Here is a 23567-nt window from a genome sequence, read left to right on the forward strand (position 1 = left end):
TTCTGCAATTTTTCCTTTTCACCAATTTGCATACAAAGACGTAAAAAAAAGACAGCTGCACAGAAACAAACAGCTACAAACAGCTGTCAACAACAAATAAAGTTTGCTACTTCTTTGACTGTAGGAATTAAAAGAGCCTGAAGATTTCTTTTGGGGGCCTTAAGGAACTGTTTTACAGTTGAAATGTATTTGTTTCTTGAGATAATATCATTGCGTGAAGTTTTATCAAGTAGCAGCCACATGATCTCCTTGAGAAACATCCTTCTTCTGCAGAACTATATCTCTGTGCTGAATTTATGATGACCTCTTTCCTAAGGAAGAATGAGCCATAGCATTCTTCTTGTATATTGAGTGTTATGCTCTATGGGCTACACTGTTAAACAACCATCCCAGAAAAATCCCTAGTTTTGAATCCCATCCACCACTGCAGAACAGTTTTAACCTTAACATTTTAATTGTGTTTGAAAGAGGAAAAACATTAAAAACCTCGATATTATTACCATAGGCAAACCAATTACATAGCCTTTATTACCTACCCTCTCAGCTTACTATTGAACACAAGTGTTGGCTGATAATCAAGTATTATTACACAAAAACATGAAGATACCTGTGATGTCCAACACATTGTCACTTCTCAAGAGTCACAGAAGTTGACCATACCTGGCATCTGGAAAGGACTTCCTGGGTCTGAGCTGGCTGGAGAATGGGGGTAGGTGCTGCTGCTGCTTCCAGGCGAGTTTGGATAGCTGCTGTTTGGCGAGTGGGGGAACGGGTGACTGTTGGGTTGCTGAAATGAGTCCGGGAAAGTAGCGTTGTGCGGCATGTGGGGCTCATTTTGTCCTAAGTTGCGGAACTGAGCCAAGAGGCTGTGCTGAGGGTTGTACTCGCTGTGCCTTGGGACCAGCACTGGAGGGAGAACTGAAAAGGTAGGAAAAAAAAAAAAAAAAAGGAAAGAGCCACAGCATTAGAGACTCAGTTCTGAAGGACTAGGCTATACCTGGAAAAAAAACATTCTTCACCCCCTAGGGCAAATTTACAGCTGCCTTAAAAACAAGGTAGTCAAATCAAGGAACACATGTCTAAGCAAGAACTCTCTTCCTTATATCCGGTTACTGCATAGCTTGAATTTGTAGCGATCATGCTAGCTGCCCTGCTCACCAGCCCAGAGCTTGTTTTCAGAGGGCCAGGGGAGAAGAGCCAAGGACGAGCTGCAATTCCACATTTCGGTTTTATTCGCACAAAGAAATGCTGAGAAGCAGTCCCAGTGCAATGCTGACGGGCATGTCGTTCTACCGCACTTGTGAGCCTGCTAATCACGTAATGGCCTGTAACCCAAAAACTTGCTAATAAGAACAGGGATTTTTTTCTGAAGACAATACTAATATCATATAGGCCTTGAACTGACCCTGGTCCCAACAGCTGTAATTTTATTTTTAACCTAGGCTATGCTCTTACCAGTTAGTACTAAAACGGTTATTAACCCTTCAAATCAGTTTACAAGTGTAATTTAAATAAAATTATCTAGTTCAAAATAATAATAAAACCGAGCTGCAATTGAGGTCCAACTATATGCTACTACAGGATCAGAGAAACGCACATCAGACACTGCTGGTCTCCCCACGCTCTCAAGGCCTCCTCACCCAAGGAAAACAAAGGTCTCTTTAACTGGGCACACGAACATGATACCAGCTACACCAAGATAAAAGAAACCGATCTTTTTCCAATGCCTCGGCCTCTACCTTTGAATGCCTCACAGCAAAGTCCAAGGTGCTCAAAAGATTAAGCGCTAGTCTTGTTAGAGACCGAGATTCTGGGATGATGAAGGAAGCGGAGGAGAAAGAAAGGCAGGGAGAAGGAGATCCATGCACACAGAACTGAAATGAGAAGTTACTGTCCTCCACACTTGCCCCTTCCCTTCACTACCTCTATTTCCCAACTCCACAGCCCCACAAGACCAGAGGAAACCCCATGTGTGCCTTCGAGGGAAGGTGCCAAAACCCACAAAGTGTTAAAGCCCTCTCCCTGAGCCTCCTGCCCTGTCCCCAAAACCTGGTGGCCACACGGGAGACAAACAGAAGGAAAAGGAAAAGCCTCCACAGCCAAAACTGTATCACTACTATTAAGAAAGGTGTTCAGAGACAGCTGCTTCACCAAAAGATGAATTATAAACTCATTGCAAAACAAGAACAAAATGTTAAAAAGTCATCTTGATAAAGAGGTTCTTCCAGTGCATCAGGACACCTTTACTCCTCCAGCACTCGGCTTATTCAGAAGTATTCAGGCTCTTATTTCAGAGTCCAGGGGTCTGAGAGCACCACGATATTGTTCCACCCACAGACCAGGCCTAAGGCCTAGGCCCAAATTTAAACTGTATACGAAAGGATGCCACACACACAACTTGCTCTCTATTCTGAGAGCAAGCCATACATTAACTGAAGAAGCAGATTTTCCTCACTTTTTTCTTTTGCTTATGCATAACAGAAAGAGAAATTTATCCACCAGATTTTTGCCTGCTACTGGCATTAACGCATGTAAGGTTTGATCCCAGAAACCTTCCTTGAACAGACACACTGGAAAAAAAAAAACCACACCTCATGACTAAAAATTAACGCTGTTTGTTAGTGTCAAAAGCAGGTTTTCAAGACTTAATCTGATGCTTCACTTTCTTAGAGCAGCTTCACTGAGTTTCAACGGATCTCAAGTACTTGAGACAGATGTCATTCCTAAGGAGATTTGTTTAGATATGAAAATTTTAACCAACTCCATCTTACAAGGAATATACAAAATTCCTAATTACAGCATTTTCTGAAACAAAGCACATCCATCTACCGCACTCTGGAAGCTCCCAACTGCGAAACACCCCAGGAGGAGCTGCATCTCCCTCGGCCAGGCAAGCTGCCTCTGGCCTCTGATGCAACTGTTCTCATAGGTCGCTGGTAAAGGCCACCAAAGAAAAAGCATTCAGGTGGACATCACAAATCCCCCTGTTCACAACACAGCAAGTGTCAAACCCTGTCTCTCTGAATTTTAGGATCTCTTCGAAATAAACGTGTTCTGTTAAGCCTAACAGTTCTTCTGCAGTGAGGTCAAGCAACACATTAATTGGTATGGCCAATGTTTGATGGACTCATAAATTACAAGTGAAGTGAAAAAACTAACAATGAGATCATGTGTTAAAAACTATTTTCCCTTTCCTGTCTTTATGATTCTTCCTTACGTTTCTGACCATTAGAAAAAACACAGCTTTCCTATCTCTTCCTTTCCTGCGGATGAAGGTCAAACCATTAACTTTTCTAAAGTTAATTTGTGCAGAAAGTACATCACCTACCTTTCCCATCCCCAACCTCACATTAAACAATGACACACATGACATCACAGGAAGCCATGCGATTTATAGCATTCTAAAATAGCTGGAGAACAGGATATTTTCTGTATGTTTTCTGTAATTAAAATAAGGCTGTGCCTGATTTTCCCCAAGGAAAATATATGCATGTTTTCGCCTACTGGGCAGAACCACTGGTGAAGTTTAGAAAGACTTGAGACAGGAACCCATCTCCTCTTCCCTACACTTTTCCTCCAACTAGTCTTTCAACCTAAAATAATTAAATGTCAACTTCTTCAAAATACACATGGAGAGGGAAAGAAGAAAACTACTGGTACTGATACCACCTAAATAGACTCCAAAATATCACTACAGAATGTATTTGGCCACTGTCCCTATTTCACACTTCCCTGCTTACAACCTTAAATGAGGAGAAAAAGCCCCAAAGGCCATGCCAGATAGGACAGAGACCACTCCAATTAGTCCAACGCTGAGACAATCGCTCACTGCCATGACCCGATCTCTCTGCAGCTCAAGGGCTTTTTGGCTGCCTCGCTGCTCCCTTTGGAGTCACTGAGGAGTTAATCTGAACGTCGCTCACCCGTAAACAAAGACGTGATCAGGGACTGGACCATTCAGAAATATGTTCAGCAGTACGGATGGATGCCAGGAGCTCAAAGTGTAATGGGGTATGCATACCGTTCCTGTTCCCCTCGTCCTGTGTAAGGCAGTGAGCTTCTGGTCAGGTTGCAGCCCTCAACCATATGGAATAACAAATTACTAGGGCTCCGTACAGCAGGGGAGGAGGCCGATCTCTGCTGCAGCTGCCAACTCCAGGAAAAGGTATAATTGAAGGGGAAAATGCATGAGCAAGTTATTCTGTGCTAAGCCAGCACACCTGTTGCTATAAAATAATGAAGTGGTGCACATCTTTGTTGTGGGGATCTCTGCAGGATGCTGCTGTAACAGTTTGCAGACAGAATTTCCCCCTTTTTTGCTGTCTTTAGTGGAAGGGAAAACAGAGAAATGAAAGATTGTTTTTTTAAATGATCACTACTCAGTATGATGCACTCATTTAAAGGAAACACACTACTAAATACACTGTTGTCTTAAAAAAGCTACTGTAACAAACCATTTAATGGACTAGTGCCTTAAGTCATCAGACAGCTTGATTTTTGTACCTTCTCAAACACCAAATTTAACGGTTTAAGGGGCTAAACTGTGTCTTAATTTCGCTGCAGATGTGGACCTGGAGGCCAGCATTAACACATGACTACTAGTAGTAACCCTGCTACTAATGGCTGAAGAAGGTAAACCACCTGGCAGTCAAGCTGGGTACCTTTGCAGAACTGTAGCAAAGAAGAGAGCCTGTATCTGTCAGCTGAGTAGGACAGCCTGGGAATTGGGTAGCTTGTTTTTAAACATGCAAATCATAATCAGAGTATGCCTGCACCAAACAAGTGGAGATGTATTAAAGAAATTACAGCTACAGGGCAATTTCACCCACAGGGCCATTTCATCTAAGAGCCAAGAATGCCAAAAACATACAAGATAGACCAAAGACAACCTGGCTTTTCAGATAAATGTTTCAACTAACCGCACCAAGAAAGAAATGCCTTTATGAAAATGTAATGGTGGCCTTTGAAGAAAGCTACTGATCTCTACTCTTTGTATCTCCAGTATGTCATCCTCTTCCTCAGAAAACTAACAGGTGTGCCTTCCTCAAGATTCTGGTTTTCCTTTCTGTTCTATTTTCACGCTCCAGAGATAATGATTTCAGCAAACATAGGAAGTTGCCAATTTTTGATTACAACTTCTTTTTTAAAGCCTCTCTATAAAAAAAAAAACAAAACACCCTACTCACCAAAGGACCTGCTGTACTTTCGAAGTAACTTGTTTTCAATTTGGATGGGGTATAGTTATCTTACATAAGACAAGGTGACAGCTAGTTTCTCTCAAGGGTTTATTTTTCCCCCTTGGAATGTTACATGAAGATTTGGGTAAGGGTATCTCTTTCCACGTCTGGAAATTCAAAGACCAAATACTGGAATAAACCAAGGGGCCATATAAAAGAAAGGAAGCTTTGATCACCCTTTCTTTCCAAAGTAAATTCCACTCTTTCTGTGACCTTTACGAAACAAAAGGATGAGCAACTGCTGCTGCATTTTCAACCATTCTGCTCTTAAAAATCATGTCGACTTAGTGGATGTATGTTATGTACAAGTGTTTGTGCAAGCTTACACCAAAACATGGCCTTCAACCCTTATGAAGGCCTAGGGGCACTATCATTAGATGGTGCACTTTAATTTCCAAGCGTCATATAGCTGTATTTTCATATGGATTTATGCAAAGCCACTCGTGTTTTACGGGAAAAATAAAACTGCAGGTTGGGAAGGAGGGAAATCCTCACACAGCAGTTGGTGCTGTCTGGAAATGGGCATGAAAACGTGGGGCTGGGGGAGGAACTTGAGGCTTGTACCCTGAAAAGACAAAGCAGGAAAGGAAGTGGCAAGAAAACAAGGGAAAAAAAACACACAACAAAACCCCAAAACATAGCAGCGTTAAACTAACAAATTTCAATCCTTCTAAAGACTCTTAGCTTAATTTCCTGCTTTTGACGCCACAGCTGCTGAAATCGGCTGTGGCATCCTGGTGAGCAGCCCAGTCCCACGGTGGGAACAGAGCAGGTACCAGCGCATACCCAGCTGAGCGTGCTTAGCTCTGCTTGCTGTCTCTAGCATTAAAGAGTCATTGAAGCACGCTGACTGAAATGTCTTGCCAAGATCTTGCTTGTAAACAATAAAACACCAAGTAGAAAGAAAAGTTTTAATGTCATTAGGTTTTCTCGTGTTGCCTGAAACAAGACCTGGCAAAATTGAATATTCTCTGACCAGAGGACAAGTTCTCACATACAAAGACACTGACATGTCTACTCTTAGGTTCGAGTTTACTCTTGGTTAAAAATAATTAATGCTCTTGTGGCAAACGCAATTCTCCAAGAATCTCACTACTTTATGTTGTTCCAATAGCACCTGGCTGAAGCAAGGCTGTGGTAGCACACCTTTGCTTTATTGTTTTCTCTAAAACAGAAGTGCCAGCCTTTTGGACTTTTGCTCCAAACCTAAGTTCTAGTAGCTGCAAGTGAAAAGGCTCAGTAATAGCTGTCCAGCAGTCTGCTCCGGGTGACAGACAGACAAACATTCCAGACCTTCTATTCTGGGAGAAAGCTGAGAGCTGCCTTGCTTTCTCAACTCTTTGCTTTATTTTGCAGTTTCTGTAGACCTCACAGCTTGATTTGTCGTTTTACATAGTTGCAACTGAAGACTGTATTTAAAAACAGAAGGGGGAGAAAAAAAAACCCGCAGTTGTTGCTTTATTGACTTTACTTTTACATCAGACATCTGGTCTAAATGCATTTGGCAAGTAATATTAGTACATTTCCTGCATTACAATATTCAGCTAACATTAGATTTTACTTGCGGATGCTCTGATAAGCTAACATTTTGATTAAACTGACATTTGTCAAGGCCAATTTCAGAATTTAGTACTAATTGTATGCACATTAGTGAGGGAGTTCTTGTAAGCTGATTTGGAGGGAGAAGCAGTCCTGATACAGGAGGAAGTTACAGTGTGATAGTGTATATTAAGTTGGACATTTACACAGACCAGAGTTCAAATTACCTGTATGAAAACCACAGTCACCATCCTACTGAATAGGTTAAAACATGGAAGTCTGGTCTTCTAAGTCAGAAAAAACATCTGAATCTGGTTAATTAAAAATAAAAGGAAACAAACACATTGTTCTTGACAAATTCTATCCTTTCATCATAGCTCTGTTTTCTGACGTATGGTGAGATTGGACAAAAACCCCTGCAATTTAGGCCATCCTCTCCTTTTTGTCTCCCTATTTCAGCTCTGGTGGGGAATTTTAGAAGAGAATTCTGCAAAACTGAAGCGAGGAAAGTTTCCCACTACTTGCCAAACAAACTGACAGTTGTTTGCTATTTTGGGGAACCATCCTATAATTGTACCCACCTGTTGTAGCATGCTATTTTTAAAGTTACGCCCAACAGCAGGGTTACACAGCAATAAGGCAAAACTTCCCTGCAATGCTCATGCACCCCCAAGCCTGCAGAGGTGCAGAAACCCTGCTATGGGAATAAAGGAGCAGATTTTTGTAGATTGGTTCTGTGTACGATCTCCTCTTTCCCTGTTTCAAATCAGCTGCTGGCCTCTGTCGCTCTAATTTCTTTTCCCTCCGTTTTCTTTTCCACTTCCCCCTCCTCCTCTCTCTCTCCTCCTCCCATTTCACATATATTCTCCTTCCCCAGCTTCCTCCCCCTTAGACTCCCCACACCAGAGAAGCAGCAACTTCCCCTTCATGTTCCCAGTGTCCCTGCAGTCTCTCCCCATACAGCACCATCCTCCAGAAGGCCAGACGGCGGGGGAGCACCGCACGCAGCTGGTCCGCCTGCTCCCTGGAGGCCAGGCCATCAAAGCCTCTCCATCTGGCCGGATGCGAGCCGGAGGCTTTCCTGCCCCCTCTGGTCCTCCCAGGTGCTGGGACCACGCAAACCTCAGGCCCCTGAAAGCCCAGGCAAGCTGCGAGCCAACAGTCCCACAGGGAATCACTGCTCACCCCCAGTTTTCCCTCCTGGCCCTGTCAGAATTACGGCCCTTGCCTGTTGGACGAGGCCTACGACAAGCTGCACGCGGTGTTTGAACCCTGCTGCTTATCTAAAAAGCGCTCATTTCAGCCATCTGCCAGGTAACAGCTCGGGTATGTTGGTTTTATGCACAGTGATCCTGCCTGGGTGGGTACCGGGGAACGAGATGGGGGTGACTAACAGACCCACTTCATTTTTCTGAAAAGTACCTCCACAGAGAGCATGCACACAAACAAGCACAAGCTAGCACAAGTGCATGCACAACCATACAAATATATACAATCAAACAACTGTATGGTTTCAAATGGCATTCAAAAGCTCCTTTAAACATGTATTATTGTTCATTTACTAAGGACCAGACAGCACCACTGGGTATGGGAGCAGCCAAGGAGCATTTACTTCCAGGACGGCACAAATCTAAACCTGCCTGATCCAGGACTTCCACCATTTCAAGTTCCTTTCTGCAGCTCTGGTGCACACAAGTAGATGTGCAGCCTGATGGAGTCTCACTCAGAGCAAACAGTAGAGAAGATCAAAGGCAAGTATGAAAACAATCAAGTTAAAGTCATAGGCAAGGAGTCCATGCTGGGAGCAAAACCAGCATGGCACACCTACTGCTCTTCTCAGAGCCTGGGGACTTGGTCTGTTCTTGTGGCAAAAAGCACCTATATGTTCATGTAAAATGTTTCTTGCCACTGAAGACAAGCTTGTTGAAGCAGACATCCACTTTAAATTCATGTTTATAATGGAAAGGAACATTGTGATCCTCAGGCAAAATTAAAAGCTCAGCCATTCTGACAGCGTATTCATGTCACAAACAAGCAGCTACTGCTCATCGTGCAATTTGGGTGGAAGACGGGCAACATCAGCTCCATAAAAGCCTCCCTGATGTACAGCAGAACACAGTGTGCTCTCCAAAGGAGAAGAGAAGCTGAACAGAGGAAAATCAATCATTTTTTTTTATCCACGCTTTGTTGGTAATTATAAAAAGTTGAACCAGGGCAGTTATTTTCTATCTCCAAGTGGATGCACTAATTGGTTGATGAATGCAGCCATGTTATTTTGGAAGACAGATCAACTGGTTCTGGACAGATCAGCTTTGCTACTCCCTGGCATCACACGGTGATGCACAGAGGAGCATCAGTTAACACCTCCAGAAATTAATAGCAAGAAGTAACACCTGCATTTCCCAAGCCAGGTTTAAGCTTGCTCAGATCAATGAAAAGTAGGTTTCTTCTGAGCCTGATCTCTGTAAAGACACCAGTAGATTCTGGACACATACCATTCGCTCTCAGAAGACAGCATTTAGTTGGATGCATGTATGTACCCTATAGATAAGTACTCTGCACCATCAACCATTTCTACACATGAAGCATAAAAGACAAATTAGCTGTTCTTTTCCCTTCTTTGTAACATATAAACTCAAAGCTTCTTTATCCTAGAAGGAGGATGAGCAAGGACACCTAGCAGAGGCCATATAGTATTATTCTGCATCAGATGGAACCCACAACTGGTATCCACCAAGAGTATGAGACAATGAAATATTCAGCTTCTCCATCTTCCTTCCTTCCCTTTAGCTAAGGCAAAAGAACTGAGCCTCCTCCCCTAATGCTGTGTTAGAAGTGTGATTTATTTCTTTCTTTAAATAGCAGTGTCAATTTAAGCACCTCTTCATCCTCCCTGCCCCCTATCCCATCCCTGTTTTGCTATTACAGGAAACTGGATCTAGGCTTAAAACAAAAATAAGGTTTGTCCAGATTCTAGGTCACATCTTTCATCTGATCCCATTGACATAGCTGAGGACAGCAGCAAGGAACACAGGCCACACATCCACAAAAAAATAAAAGGTACAGAAGAAGAGAAAGAATTATCTCAGGGGAGACTTTGGAAGGCCATTTCACATGTCCTCCAGCAAGACCAGAGATGTCATTTGTGGCATTTTCAGACAGGCATGAGGAACAACACACTTGCTTTTTCCTCTCCCAGTCTCTATGCCCAGTTACTTCTCATGTCTTGATCAGACTTAAGAATCCCAAACCAGGCAGGAGCTTGGTATCCAGATATCTCTAAACTAAAAGCTAAAACTGAGGAGAAAAAGAAGATCCAGCCAAGTAATCACACCAGTTTAGCTGACCGTGCCAGTTTTTAAAAGGCATCAAATTCAGACCCTGCCCTCCTTAATTAAAAGCTCTGCTTTGCCTTGCCAAGGGAGAAATTTGACAGCCATTAACTGCCCTGCACCAGAAATAATTCTGCACCCAGCAGACCTATGAAACAGCATCAGTGAGCTACCATAACACTTCTCCAGAAAATAATTCATCCCGGCATGAGATCGTATTCCCACCTCCTACAACCAAACAAGTTTTCCACTTTCTCCACTCCTTTCCCACCACCTCTGCTCCTGCCCACAGGTCACCCGCAGGGCTGTGTGGGCACGGATGCTCCCGCAGGGGAATCACAGTGCTGTCCTGATGAGCCTGAGCAATGATGCAGCAGGGGAGGGGAGAACTCTCCTCCATCCCACACTGGCTTTGCCCTCTCCTGACAAGTCCAGGGCACAAAGTAGGTTTCTGTCTGTTTCGGTTTTCGGGTACCAGCACCTGCGCAGAGCCTCTGAGACAGGCTGAGTTACTGCCTCACCTCCACGTCACACCAAGTCTCTTGGCAGATACTAGCGGTCAGGGATGCCTGGGAGGCTCTGTGTTTGAAGCTACAGGCAGTTCTCCTCTTCTCAGCCTCCCCCGGACTGCACACAAACAGCTTCTATCCAGCCTAGCTAACAGAAAAAAAAATCTTGCTTGAATTCAGACTACAGCATGCCAACTCCAGTATTTTCCAAGCTGAAAAGCAAGGATGGAGCAAGGTATCAAGGCAGAAAACCCATGCATCCCTCTGGCACCGTGAAAACTGGGAAGCATCCATAAGATTAATTGCCCAGCTGGGAGAACTACATGATTTTAAGTGTCTGAGGATTTACCGTTAATCCACTCTTCAAAACTTACACAACACTGAAACAAGTCACACGACGACAAACAGGAAAGTGCACAGACTGCACAGATCCCACCCCATGTACACGCCCTATGCACCAGCTCCCAAGTAGCTGGATCTGCACGAAGCAATTAGGTGTCAACCGCGCTGCCGAGCAGAGCCAGAATTTCACAACGTACTTGCACAGTCTGCACAAACCGCCCATCGGACGCTATCTAAGCTTCCAACTTTGTTTTGTCAAGTACGTTTCCAACCCTCCTGACTGCAATGATAACCTTGGAAACAAACCGTGGTATCTGCTCGAGTCTGTAGACTGTTGGAAATGGTGACTCATGCCTGAATTCCTACTAATCTTCAAGTGTAAGCACTTAGGCAGCAATAATGGTGTTTTAATTTAATGTCCAGGCAAAAGTGGGAAAAAATGGTTAGCAGAATTTGGGAGTGACTGTCAGGAAATGAAGACAAAAGAGGATGCTTGGAGGACACAGAGATCAGGGAAGGGAAAGGAAAAAAGAAGTTGTAACTTATGAAGCACGTATCTCCAGGCCAAATGGCAGTTCAGTTACCGCCTGTTTCCAGAGGTAAATGCTTTACCACTCATCTCCATGCGATATCTCTCAAAACAAGGCCAGAGCTGTGGTTAACTAATGCAAAACCCTCCTTTACATACCCAGCCAGAGACCTCAGCAAAGACACATCAGGCTTCACCTCCACTTGTGCACTTTGGACTCTATGAGAAGTTCCTAAGATGCAACTTCAACATACCTATAAATTTGTACCTCCAAACCACTATTTAACAGAGCATCTACAGAGAAGTGGAGCTAGCTCCTAGTTACCAGCCACCTCCAGAACATTTCAACTGGTTAGAGCAACACACTGATCTCCTGAAGGACTAAATACTTCTGCCAGCTCCATCAAACTGACTCCAGCCCTGGTACTTACAAGAAAACTGCCCAGCTGCCAACTAAGCAAGTGATCAGAAATACCTAGTTTTTCCTGAAGAAAGGCATTCACCAGGCAAAAGGGAAATATTTGATTTCTACCATCTCCAACTTCATTCAAGTTATTGAATGTTTGTTTTTCCCCCCAGCAAAAATTCTGTAGCTACAAGCACCTAGAAAAATTTTACCTTATACAAAACCAATTAAAAAGCAATCCAGAATTTTGGCTTACAGGTAGTAACTTTTTGCTGTCTCCCAAGTACAAAATGTATTAGATGACTTAGCACCCAAACCCCAGCTTTCCAACCACTTAAGCTACTTAGCAGTACTCAGCCAAAATGAGTGTTTTAGTTAGACACCTTTTGCAAGTTATATGCTATTTTTATCTTGTGTATCTCATTGAAGTGACAGGGCATTTACAGAAACTTATTTTAAATATGGTATAAGTGATCCAAATGAAAGTGTTCTCAAACTCAGTAATCGTTTCCAAGATTAAAGCAAAATGAGTTGTAACATGTCACTTGAAATTACAGTAACAGCAAGAGCTCAACTGTTGCTCAATCTGACTGAACTAGATGTCTTTCAGGAATCTTAATTCTCAATAGTTTGGAATACTGAACAAAAGCACCTGGTGCAGATGTGTAGAAAGCTAGCAGCACAAGGACGTAATTATTTATTTTACTGTCCTGCTTCTGCCTAACACAGAATTGTTAAGAACTTTTTAAAACTTTTTCCAGGGCAGAAGACTCCTTTGTTTAAGCATTTGCTGCATAAAAACCCTTACTTTATGGGTACCATTCACATGATTTCCAAATTCATACTAACACATCAAAGGGAAATATTTAAGATCTAGATATGCACTAAGTGTTGCAGATCCACAACAAACGCAATTTCCATTCACAGGAAAATACTCTTGTGACAACCTTATTTCCACTGTAGTTGTTAAGCTATACATGCCACTCTGCAGATACAGCTTCACAGCTTATAAAATGCCCAACACAGATACACTTCCCAAACCTAAACCAGGAAAGCCCATCACACCTGCAGTGCATTTCTGCACATGTCCCTGCACCACCTCACAAGTAACCAGAGCCTAGTGCAGATATATTCAAGCACATTTTATCTTAGTCCCAGAAACACTCCCTGATAATAAACTCACATAAGCAAAATTAAGTACAGATTTATTAAAGATGGGCTTGGCCTTTAAAGAGAAGACAGAGAGAATGGGCTGCTCTTTAAATAATAATGAGCAGGGAAGTGGATAACAGGTTAACAACCCCAATTTGCAGAACATCTGAAGGTAAAACTTCACGCAGAAAATAACCCTTGCTATCAAAGTTTCAAGGTGAAATGGTATCTTTTGTTGACTAAAATCAGTCTTTTCAAAAGGCCAAAATTACGCAAGATCTTAAAGACAGTATTATCTTCTGGAGGATGAAGAAACAGAAGTGATAGAAGTGAATAATTTGGAAATTGTAAAACCTCGTCAGAATAGTTTTCATACGCAAGCTACAGTAATCATTACATAGCAATGTTTCATATGCATTCTATCTGCATAGTTCAATAAAAAAACAAATGAATTGAGGGATGGTGGCCACCAACAAAGCCAGGTGACACCAGACCCAGCAGCTTGAGGCGTATGCTGAGACTATGCCTCCGTGCAGTGATGAAATGCATTTACACATGTCGAGTACTCATCCTGTGAAAGGGAGAACTGCTAATTAATGATTACATCCAGATAAATCGCAGAGGAAGAATCTGACGTGTGTAAACAGCCACTTTTGCTTATTTAAGCTGATGAGTCACATGATTAACTGCCATACTTTGCATTGTTTAGATAAGGTGTGAAGCTACAAACAAGGAAGAACCTACCAGGACTCTCTACCCGCTTGTAGTGGTAGGGATTGATGCAAACCTCCTTCTGCTTTGAACCAAAGGGAAACTCGCAGCATTCCAGTGGTTTCAGTTCGTGATGGCTCTGCAGATCTGGCCAGCGCCACACTCTGCAGTAAATTACATGTGGCAGCCCTTTCCGGTGTGAAACCTGAAGCCTGCCGTCCAAGGAACGAGGAATTGTGACACAGTTGCTGGGCTGACCGGGACAGCTTAACGCTTTCTCCAGCTCTTCCATAGCACCTTTTTTCTTCTTCAGTTTTTTCACTAACGCATCAACAGCTTTCTCTGCCCATTTTTCTTCTTCATCCCCCTGCTTCCATCCCAACAGTCTCTTCACCGCTGGGCTGGTGAAGGAGAATAAGCTTGTCACGTTCATGGTGACCCCACTTGGTCACGCTGGACACCACAGACCAAGCAGGAAAGACCGTCCCGTTCTTCCACCACCACCACCCAGCAGATTGTATCAATAGTCAAATGCAGTCTGCCCCAAATAATTCTGGTCCTTTTGCCTTTTCAGTCCTCCCGTCCCAGAATGGCAATGCTGACATTCCCCCGTGATAGACGTGACCTTCTCATTGTGCTAAAGGCTGAGAACCTGCAGGAGAACAGTGGGAGAGGAAAACAGATTTTACTTTTTAAGTTAACCAACAACAGTTAGAAACATTCCCCCCCACAAGATCTGAGCTACCCAAAACCAAACGAACAACAACAACAACAAAACAAACAAAAAAACAACCCACCCCCCAAAAAAATCACCACAACACAAAGTGTTGACTGAGAACTGGACTCAAAGAACAGCCTGACACAGACTTGTAAGCAGCAGGGCTTGCTGGTGAAGCTTTCATGTCCCTCCCTGCAAAATAGTCCTGAATAAATGAGGGGATTGCCCTGGAAAATAGTGAAGCAGCACAGACAAAGTCAAAGATGGTTGGGGGAGTTCGGATGAGGTGGAAGGAATGGACAGGGGTGAAGAAATGAAGAACGTAGCAGGACGACTCCCCCACCTGCTCAGGTCCCCCACACAACTTGCTGCATAGCCTCAGTGATTTTTGTGCCATGCAGCAAGGGGGACCACAACTGCATTTGCCAGCTTCCAACAATGCTTCTGCTCAGTGCCCAAACATAGCCTCAGTTAGTGCCGTGAGAAGCTGGATGGAAAAAAACAAAGCACAAAAAGACATGGCTGCATTCCCATACAGACCTGCCAGAAGGGCAAGGGCTCTGTATTAGGAACACAGCTCCCACCAAATCCAGCCTAAAACAGTCCCTCAACTTTCATCTTCCACTGCTAAGTGTGAAGGGCACTCACCGCAATCTATCAGCGGTGCCAACCTCAAACAGCAAAACGTCCCAAGGAAGGCGTACAAGAGGAGCAGCGCTTTTTGTTTTGCTTTCAAAGAGCAGCTGGAAGCAATACGCCCCAACAGCACTGTGCCACCCAGCCCTCCGCAAGCGATACTGCTCGAAAATCACTGCACCAGAGTTGCACATATCACAACCTGAGACAAAAAAAACAGTGCAGCTTCACCTCTGAGTTACTTTGATTAACAAACCAAAAAAAAAAAAAAAAGTAAACTAGAAAGAACCTTGCCCTCACTGATCTCCCGCATGAAAGCAAAGCTCCGTCTTCCCACCCTGCCAAACAGCCCTCAGTTTCTAAGCAGACTGCGATGAACTTATGCACTGATTACATCCTGACCCCTCCCGCTGCAACGCCAGCCTGCTGTACTCAAGGACACGCGAAGGAGTGGGTAGAAGGAACGACTGATAAGAGGGCTTCAGATGGCACAGAGGTCCCAAGCTGGGAGCCGTGGAACAGGGACGAAACAATGGGTGAAGGTGGGAGAGGAACTCCACGCAGGCTGGCAGAAGCCCCTGCTCCTGCTGCAGGGTCTGCTGTGAGCAGCAAGTTTCACATCTGCCCAAGCTGGAAGCAAGCAAAAAGCTTACCACTGCCAGCGGCAGAAAGGGGGAGAAAAAAAATAGGCAAAGAGCACTAAACCATCAGTTTTCAAACACAGCATGAAGACAGACAGGAAACGTATCCTGGAGTGGATACCAACAGGTTGCAGAGGAAGAGGGAAGGGGAAGAGGATACGAATGTTTTTGTTACCATCAGAAAGACCAAAAAAAAATAACCCATACACACACAGGATAGAAGGTGTCAGTGCAGCCGCATGAGACGGAATTATTTAGACTAAGAAACGACTGCAGATCTTGAAATTGTAAATGCCATGCCACACTTACCGTCCTGACTGTCATGAATTGGTTTCATAGTGTGCCACTATACTTGGAGTGCTTTAAGCTGAAAACCATCCACTTGGTTCAAATTAAGTTGTCACTGAAACAATTATCTAATTGCAAAGGTTTGGTTTTATTAGGCTGAAAGCATAAACCATATTTATATGAATAATGATTATGATCTAACAGAGACCATGTCTACCTGCTCTTCGTACTGGTAACTTGCCATTCCTTTTACGCTAAGACTTCTATCTGAAATAACGTCAATGTGATGCAAGATTTGCATGAGCCTGGGGCAAAGTTAAGAATTTATTTTGTTAGCTGGGCACGTGCCATAGTGCTGACTGAACTGAAACTCCATTACTGCCGCTGACTGTACTCCGTGTATATTTAATCCTTACATGCATTCTAAAGTGCACTATTAAAATGTTGTCCTAGCGTAAGAACCTTTTATCAGAAACCCAGTGTGTATGCTTCAAATGTGCTTGTAAGTATTGAGTTAAGAATAACTCATACATAATCTGTATCTCATTGAATGTGCTGAATATCTTTTCTCCTGCACCTTTCAAACAAAAAATGCCAGTTCCACACACAAGAGGTACAAGGCACAATGGTACACCACAGAGCAATCAAGTCAAGCTTTCTACTTCACATCTGTTAGAATTAAAACAAGAATATTTAAAAGACTTGAGTTGAAGTTTTAGTGAAAAAGAAAGTACAAATTCTAAATCTCAATCCACACTTCTGTCAACATTGGTGATGAACGCAGACACAGTTCTACCTAGGCACGACCTATTTCCACTAAGCTACTTTAAAAATGAATGGCCAAACTACTTCTCCGTCCTCCCCTTCCCAAGTCCTGCCTATTAAAAACTGTATGTTTATACCACTGCCTGGAAATACAACCTGTTTAACATGCGCTAGCACACAAGCTCTGCAAAGCCTAGGAAGACATTCAGATGTAGCCACAAGTACATAGATCATAGGAATAGGCTTTCTGACATTCTTGGCTCAAATCCTGTAACATGCACGTCTCCCATTCCCATAAATACGTTCCAAAACACTCATCATCACAGTCAAAGGTGTTATCTTAACAGCTGGCACCTCTGGAGCAACCGCTGTAGTGAGAAATGCCTTGGAGCACATGGAGAACGTTAGGCACAGTACTTGTAGATACACTTGAAGGCAACACGAGCCCCATTTTTGCCTGCCACTAACCTCCAGTCCTGGGACTACTGCTGAAGCCCAGCCTGCCCAAAGAACATCCAAGCCCTGATCAGGCCAGAAGACAAAGCAAAGGGATTGGGGGAAGGAAAAAAAGAAAAAGAAAGAAAAGAGAAAACCACAGGCTGCTGTATACCACTAACACCGAATTCCAATGGCGGTATTAAACTAAAAAAAGGCCGTGTAGGTGGAGTTTTTCATTTCCAAGAAGTCAAAAGCGTGCCCATAGCGCCAGGCTTTTGCCAGTACATTCCGTTTCCCTTTCTGCCACTTTTGGTTTTTGCAATGCATCATTTCCTGTATTACTTTTGCACAGTGGTCTTATCAGCTGGAAGTACACAATAAAGATTAAACCACGAGTCAGCAGATGACACAGCCTGAGTCTTTCTTCCCTAAATACACATGCCCTTCTGGGAAACCAGGAGCTAGCATTTCCAATAGCTGAGTGGCCACCAGCCCTTGAAGGGTACGTTTACTCACAAGCTACCAGTGAAATAAAAACATGGTCCAAACAACAGGACACCCTCCAAAAGGCAGCCTGGAATCAGTTTAAAGGAAATCAAGTTGTTACCCACTTATCAGCCACTCTTTACACATCAAAAACCACGCACTTTTTATTACACGTTCTGTCTGCTGATGGATGAGCTGGAATCAACAAACTTCTTTCAATACCAGCACTGCTTTATTTGTCCTCCTTCACTGCTGCTGTCTTTTGTGTCATCTTTGGACTGACACACAAACCCACATGCAGCTTGTGAGGAGGCTGTAAAACAAAACAAAAAAAAAAGAGCATTATACATACAGCTGTTTAGCCAGCCTTGGATTTAAACAAATGTACTTAGGCAAAATGCCTAAAAGTGAAGTTCTGCAGCCCTCAAAGCAGAGACAGTTACCCTGTCAGCAACACGAAGCAGACAGTAAAATACTCAGTGAGACTGTTCTCAAATTCCCACAGGAGATCCCATAGGAAACTGTCCTGCTTTGCATAAATGATTGTTTTTGGTGGGTGGAGAAAGGGTTAGGACAATTAGATGATCCTCGCTGTCAGGGAGGTGAAACAACTCCTAGCCTGAGTTTCAGGCAAACAAGAAGTGGCTCTAACTCTCCTACTAATTTTGTTATTTGTATTACAGGCTCGGTGATGCAGGTAGAAAGGATCCTATTATGTATTTTTAATATGTGCTCAGAACAGTTAGACATAAAAAGGGGCAGGAACCACAGGGAAGAGAATCTACGTAATTGTTAACAGAGAGAGCTGTCTATTCTTTGACTATGTTCTTAAAATTCAATTTATCTTATTTTATTCAGCATGCCTCCTCTAAGGGTCCATTAGGAATTGACAACATAAAGAAATAACAAGCAAATTTTAATTTGCTTCTTAAAAAATATTTAGTCATTTACCTTCTCTGAAAGACAACTTTTCAGCAATTCATGTTTCTTCTCAGTACAACTTTTTTTTTTTTTTTTTTAAATAAAAGGTCCAGAAGAAAAAATATCAAATTTTGGCATAGAAGCCAGAGAGCTGTCACTTTACTCCCAGCAAAAGCTATTTCCACGTATTACTAAAAAGTATGCAGTCCAAACATCTGTAATGCTAGAATGTGTTACACCATTTGTGCACCAGCTTCCTCTGGCTCCTTATCCTTGGAGAAAGCAGCAAAAAGTTTTGATTTCCTTCTTCATGCAATGTGACTTGTAAAACAAGAAGTCTGAAGTCTTCTGCTGAATTACTCTGTTTTTAACCAAAGACTTCTTTCTTTGCACTTTCTTATGGCAGAAGATCAGATCTGGTTCATCTTGAAAAAATGCACGGAAACCTGGTAAAAGCTTCAAGAGCATTACAATACACATGCAAAAAGAAAGCAAGTTTCATTTCAAACTGCTGTAAAACTCATTAGAGAGTTCATACAGAACCTAACTTGGCTTTCCTTGCATTTCTGAAAAGGATGAGGAGAACCAAGAAAGAAAGTTAACTCTTTTGGATGTATTCTTGGCATGAAAAACAAAAAATTTAAAAACGCAATCGCATTAATTTCTGCTCTGCATTGTACTGATACAGGTGTCAGTATGTGATACATACCTACACGTATCAAGCATTTGAGTAAGAAGCACTTCAATACTGGTGTTGAAAATACTTCAACATACTGCACAGGCTGTTTTCCTGGCACTGTATTAGACATCCAGCAAGGGCCAGCAAGATACTTTGAGCCTGTCCCGTAAGGCAGCCTCTCTCGGTTCCTGAGACCGAAGCACCATGCCCATAAAGAGGACTAGGACAACTAATTGCTCACTGTATCTGAATGAGGGACTGATTATCCTTTCAAGATAGTCTCCATTATGCCATTTTTTGGCCCAGGGAAAGTCCCTGTAGACACCTACCTGCACCACTTAGTACAGCAGCTCGTAAGGGGGTTTGTGAAGTGCCAGCTTTTTGCAAGAAGCATCTAGCAGTTCTCAACAGAGCAGATGGCTATCAATAGTGTTTGCCTTTAGAAGGACTTGCACAACTTCTCCCTCATTCAACAAGCCAAGTCAGACTGATGGAGTTCTGAACGTCACCCGAGCACCAAAGAGCAGATCCACCGCTCACTCAAAATGAGGAAGCGAGCCCAAGAGACGCTATATGTACTGGGGTGGAGGGGGGCACATGACAGCAACCCAAATGACAAACCCCCCAGTGCTCAGTTACTCCAGAGCATGATGAAATAAACCTGATACCATCAGCATCTGCCAGCTCCTTGCCAATGATCACCACGGTTCAAACCACATACGCAGCCTCTGGCTGGTTTCTACCACCAACCAAAAGGTACACTTTCCTGCATTCTCCTACCAACTCAGCTTCTGGTTCCTACATTTGAAAGACTTAAGGTAACTTCACTACTGCTTCTCCAGAGAAAATGCTCCAATTCTGTATGCATTAGAAACTGAATACTGTATTATAACCCAACTAAAATGGCTTAAGAGACTTTGTAAATAAACACGTAATTGTGAGAAGTGACACAGCAAATGCATGTTCCCAATTTTAACAGATGCATCATCGATTAAATTTGCTCCCCCCTTTTTCATTAAGAGCAGCTTTTCCCAATGCCAGATACTGTTCTCTGTAACTGTTCTGACATTTAAAAATTGTACACTTGAAAACAAATTGGAACAACACATCTTGCAAGAAGCTTATCTACACCCTAATTAGAGCACAACTCCTCCCTGTTTACAAGAAACACTAACATGTACAGCCTCTTAAACAATCATCAAATCCTCAAGCCATGGAGCTTTAACCAAGTTTAAAAAAAACAATGGCAAACTCCTAGTTTGCACTGCTGAATTTTACTTACTCCTGTGTTCAGAGACTCCATGAAGCCACAAACTGCCATCTATCTCTTCCTTTAACATCAGCTGGTCTTCTCTTTGCACTGCTTCATCTTGCCAAGACTACAGATTAAAAAAAAACTAACACCAAGTTTGCCAAATAACTTGGAGTGGAAGCCGGATAAGCCCAGTGCACAGGAGGGCTCGTACAAGTAGGATGCACCAAACTATACACCCAGGTGTGGAGAAACCCCTTCTGGTGTCGGCAAGCAGTTGGACTGACTCAGATGTGTTATCATAGATTATCTCTAAAACCGCAAGTTAATATTTTAACTTAAGTCAGGAAGGAACTGTGATTTGATTATTCAGTTAAAGTTCTGGCACATACAGGATTACAAAGCTATGAGCTTCATTCAAATAACTCGTAAGATGAATACAATGCTGTGAACCACAAACCGTGACAGAATGGTGTTCATGAGGTTGGTTTTTTTTTTTTTTTTTAATGCTGTAAAGGGGGAGACGACTTCATTTTCTATACTCTTTCCAAGCAAAAGGCCACTTAAAGAAATCTTCAAATGAAGCCCAATATTCAAAAGAAAAAAATATTGAAACAAATAATTGTGATAAGATAAAATGAATTACTAGTCGCAGTAAGTATTTATCATCACAGTGAGTATCTTATTGTGCATCTTTGGGCAAATTTATCCACATTGCTTGTACACACCACATCATCCCCCCTAGCCACCTTAAGTGTGCAGGAGGACAGGAGAAGGCGAGGAACTCAGTCAGCATCAGAAGATGTCACAAGCCATGTCTTGAAAATGCCGAACAGCCTGTAGCCCCGTTTGGACCACTGCCTACAGCCCTGTGAACATGGTGTATCCATAAAGATGCCATTACCAGCCCAGCCATCTACATTAGAAGTCCTTCACTAAAGAGTCAGAAAGCTGTGGAAAATAGCTTCTCTTCCCTTTCATCATAAAACTTTAGTACAACTCCCTTTTTCCACAAAGAGCATTCCCTTTCCTGACTTTTTGAACTGTCTTCAGAAAACAGGTGTTGTTTACAACAATAACAAACACACATCTGTGTGGGTGTGTTACTACACACAAAGGCAGGATAACTGAAACCTCTTCCTATATTTAGATCTGTCTGGTCAGCTCTAATTGCATAATTTAATCAAAACCCTCTCCAACGGAAACACATCCATATTCATCACAGGCATCAAAGGAAACATCTTTACAAACTATATCCTTTTACAAACCGACACATGGTCCCACGCCACTTGTCCAATTGTTGAATTCCTCCTTTGGGAAGGGCATGGAATTTTATTTCTTTTTATCAGCTGAAAAAAGCACTTCCCTCCAATTCATCAGGGTAGGGCAGGAGGAACTTCCTTCACAGGTGAGATGGGGAAAATTTACTGACATGTCACTTTCAGGGTGGCTTTGTGTTTGTTTTTGAAGAGTAGTTAAAACATACATTTGCAACATAAAGCAAAAATCTTTGAAAAATGCCCATCAGCACCCAGTTTTCAAAATTTCTGAGTAAAGCCCATAAAATGCAAGACGTTTTGTCTTTACAGGATGGCACAGACTGCATGGAGTCACGACAGGCTGTCGCCTCATCTAGAGTAGCTCTACAACAGAGTATTTTTAAGGAGGGAACCACACCAAATGCAATCCAGTTATGCTCAGCTTATACAAGCCAGTGCTCCAACAAATGATTCATTTTACCAAGAGCATGCACTGATACAGTTACATCAGCTGCATTAAACCACTTCTAAAGACTGTGACCCAGACCTCATTCATCAGAGATTAAGTAAAGATGTTAAATTACAGTTCCAAATCCTCAGCTTTAAAGCAGAATGTTTCACCAATGAAAGAGGCAACAAAAACTGAGAAGGAAAAATTATTTATTCATTAATGAAAGTGTTATTAGGTCAAGCCTCAGTAAAGAGTAGGCTGATGAAAATTAAACCAAGAAAAAAAAGGTCATTAAAATAAGTAGTTCTTTTCACAGATTAATCCCCCACCCACCATTTATACACTTGAAATAAGAATGGCCTCTCTGGATTGCCACTACTGAAGACTTCTTCATGATGTATGAAGTACACACTTCTTTAGATGCACGCTTTACTTTTAAAAAAAGGATTCCTCTAGTTTTCCTCCTTTTTGCCTGATTTGCAAAATTGATGGAAGTATTTTTTGCCTTTAGATGGCCTTCAAAGCACTATCTTCAGCATCTCTTTGAAACAACAAGATGCAGAGTGAAAGGTCCACGTTCAGTTTCACAAACCGTCTTGCAATTCACGACTGTCATTCTGGACAGAGAAAGCGTTTAACGATGATACAGCTTCACAAGCCAAGTTTACACAGCCCAGAAACAAACAAGCAGATCTGCCAGATTTCCACCCTCCAGTGAAGCACTGTTTAATTACTGCTTGCCGTTAGCAGCCCTCTGAAAACCGGGACCGGACCTTCAACAACACGAATTCCTCCCATCCCTGGTCCCCAGAAGAGGCGGTCAGCAGCAGCCCACCACCGGGCCACAAACACTCCCCGGCACTTGCTCCGTATCTGCCAAGCCTCCCGAACCCGCCAGGCCCTTGGCAAACAGAAGAGGCCAAGATCACAGCGTTTAGAAATGTCTCTTTAGCTATTACAGAAGGAAATGAGAATTGTTAAGATCTGCAGGTAAATACGCATTTAGAGGTTCACCTGAGATCGGGTCAGGAAGTTTTTGATGCCCATTTAAAACACACCACAGATCGAGACTGAGGGAGGCCTTTACCAGCACGTGAGTTACACGTTTGAGCTTGTCCACACCAAAACCTCGAACTGCCTTCAACTACACACCACTAACACCTCAGCATGGGCTATGCTCCCACCAACATTAAAAACTATACTGCTGGAAGAATAAAGTCACTAACACACAACTATCAAGGCATTTATGTGGTCTGTTACTCTAAACCAAAGTAGC

The 23567-nt window shown here is 42.8% G+C and overlaps 1 protein-coding gene across 8 annotated transcripts in view; it reads right to left on the reverse strand.

The window, feature by feature from the left end:
• SMAD1 (SMAD family member 1) overlaps positions 1-23567 on the reverse strand; it is a 54871-nt gene that overhangs the window by 11438 nt on the left and 19866 nt on the right. For 4 of the 8 annotated variants that reach the window (XM_040554596.1, XM_040554588.1, XM_040554590.1 and 1 more), the window contains 2 exons: positions 13791-14409; positions 661-918 (listed from right to left, as the gene is read on the reverse strand). In XM_040554596.1, coding sequence (XP_040410530.1) covers positions 661-918; positions 13791-14190 — 658 coding nt within the window. In that variant the 5' untranslated portion in view covers positions 14191-14409. Of the gene's footprint in view, positions 1-660; positions 919-13790; positions 14410-14818; positions 14963-17890; positions 18043-23567 lie in introns of all 8 variants that reach the window. The other 4 variants (XM_040554591.1, XM_040554592.1, XM_040554595.1 and 1 more) reach the window with 2 other exon arrangements.

Source organism: Cygnus olor, chromosome 4 (genome assembly GCF_009769625.2).
Source record: "Cygnus olor isolate bCygOlo1 chromosome 4, bCygOlo1.pri.v2, whole genome shotgun sequence".
NCBI classification, from domain to species: domain Eukaryota; kingdom Metazoa; phylum Chordata; class Aves; order Anseriformes; family Anatidae; genus Cygnus; species Cygnus olor.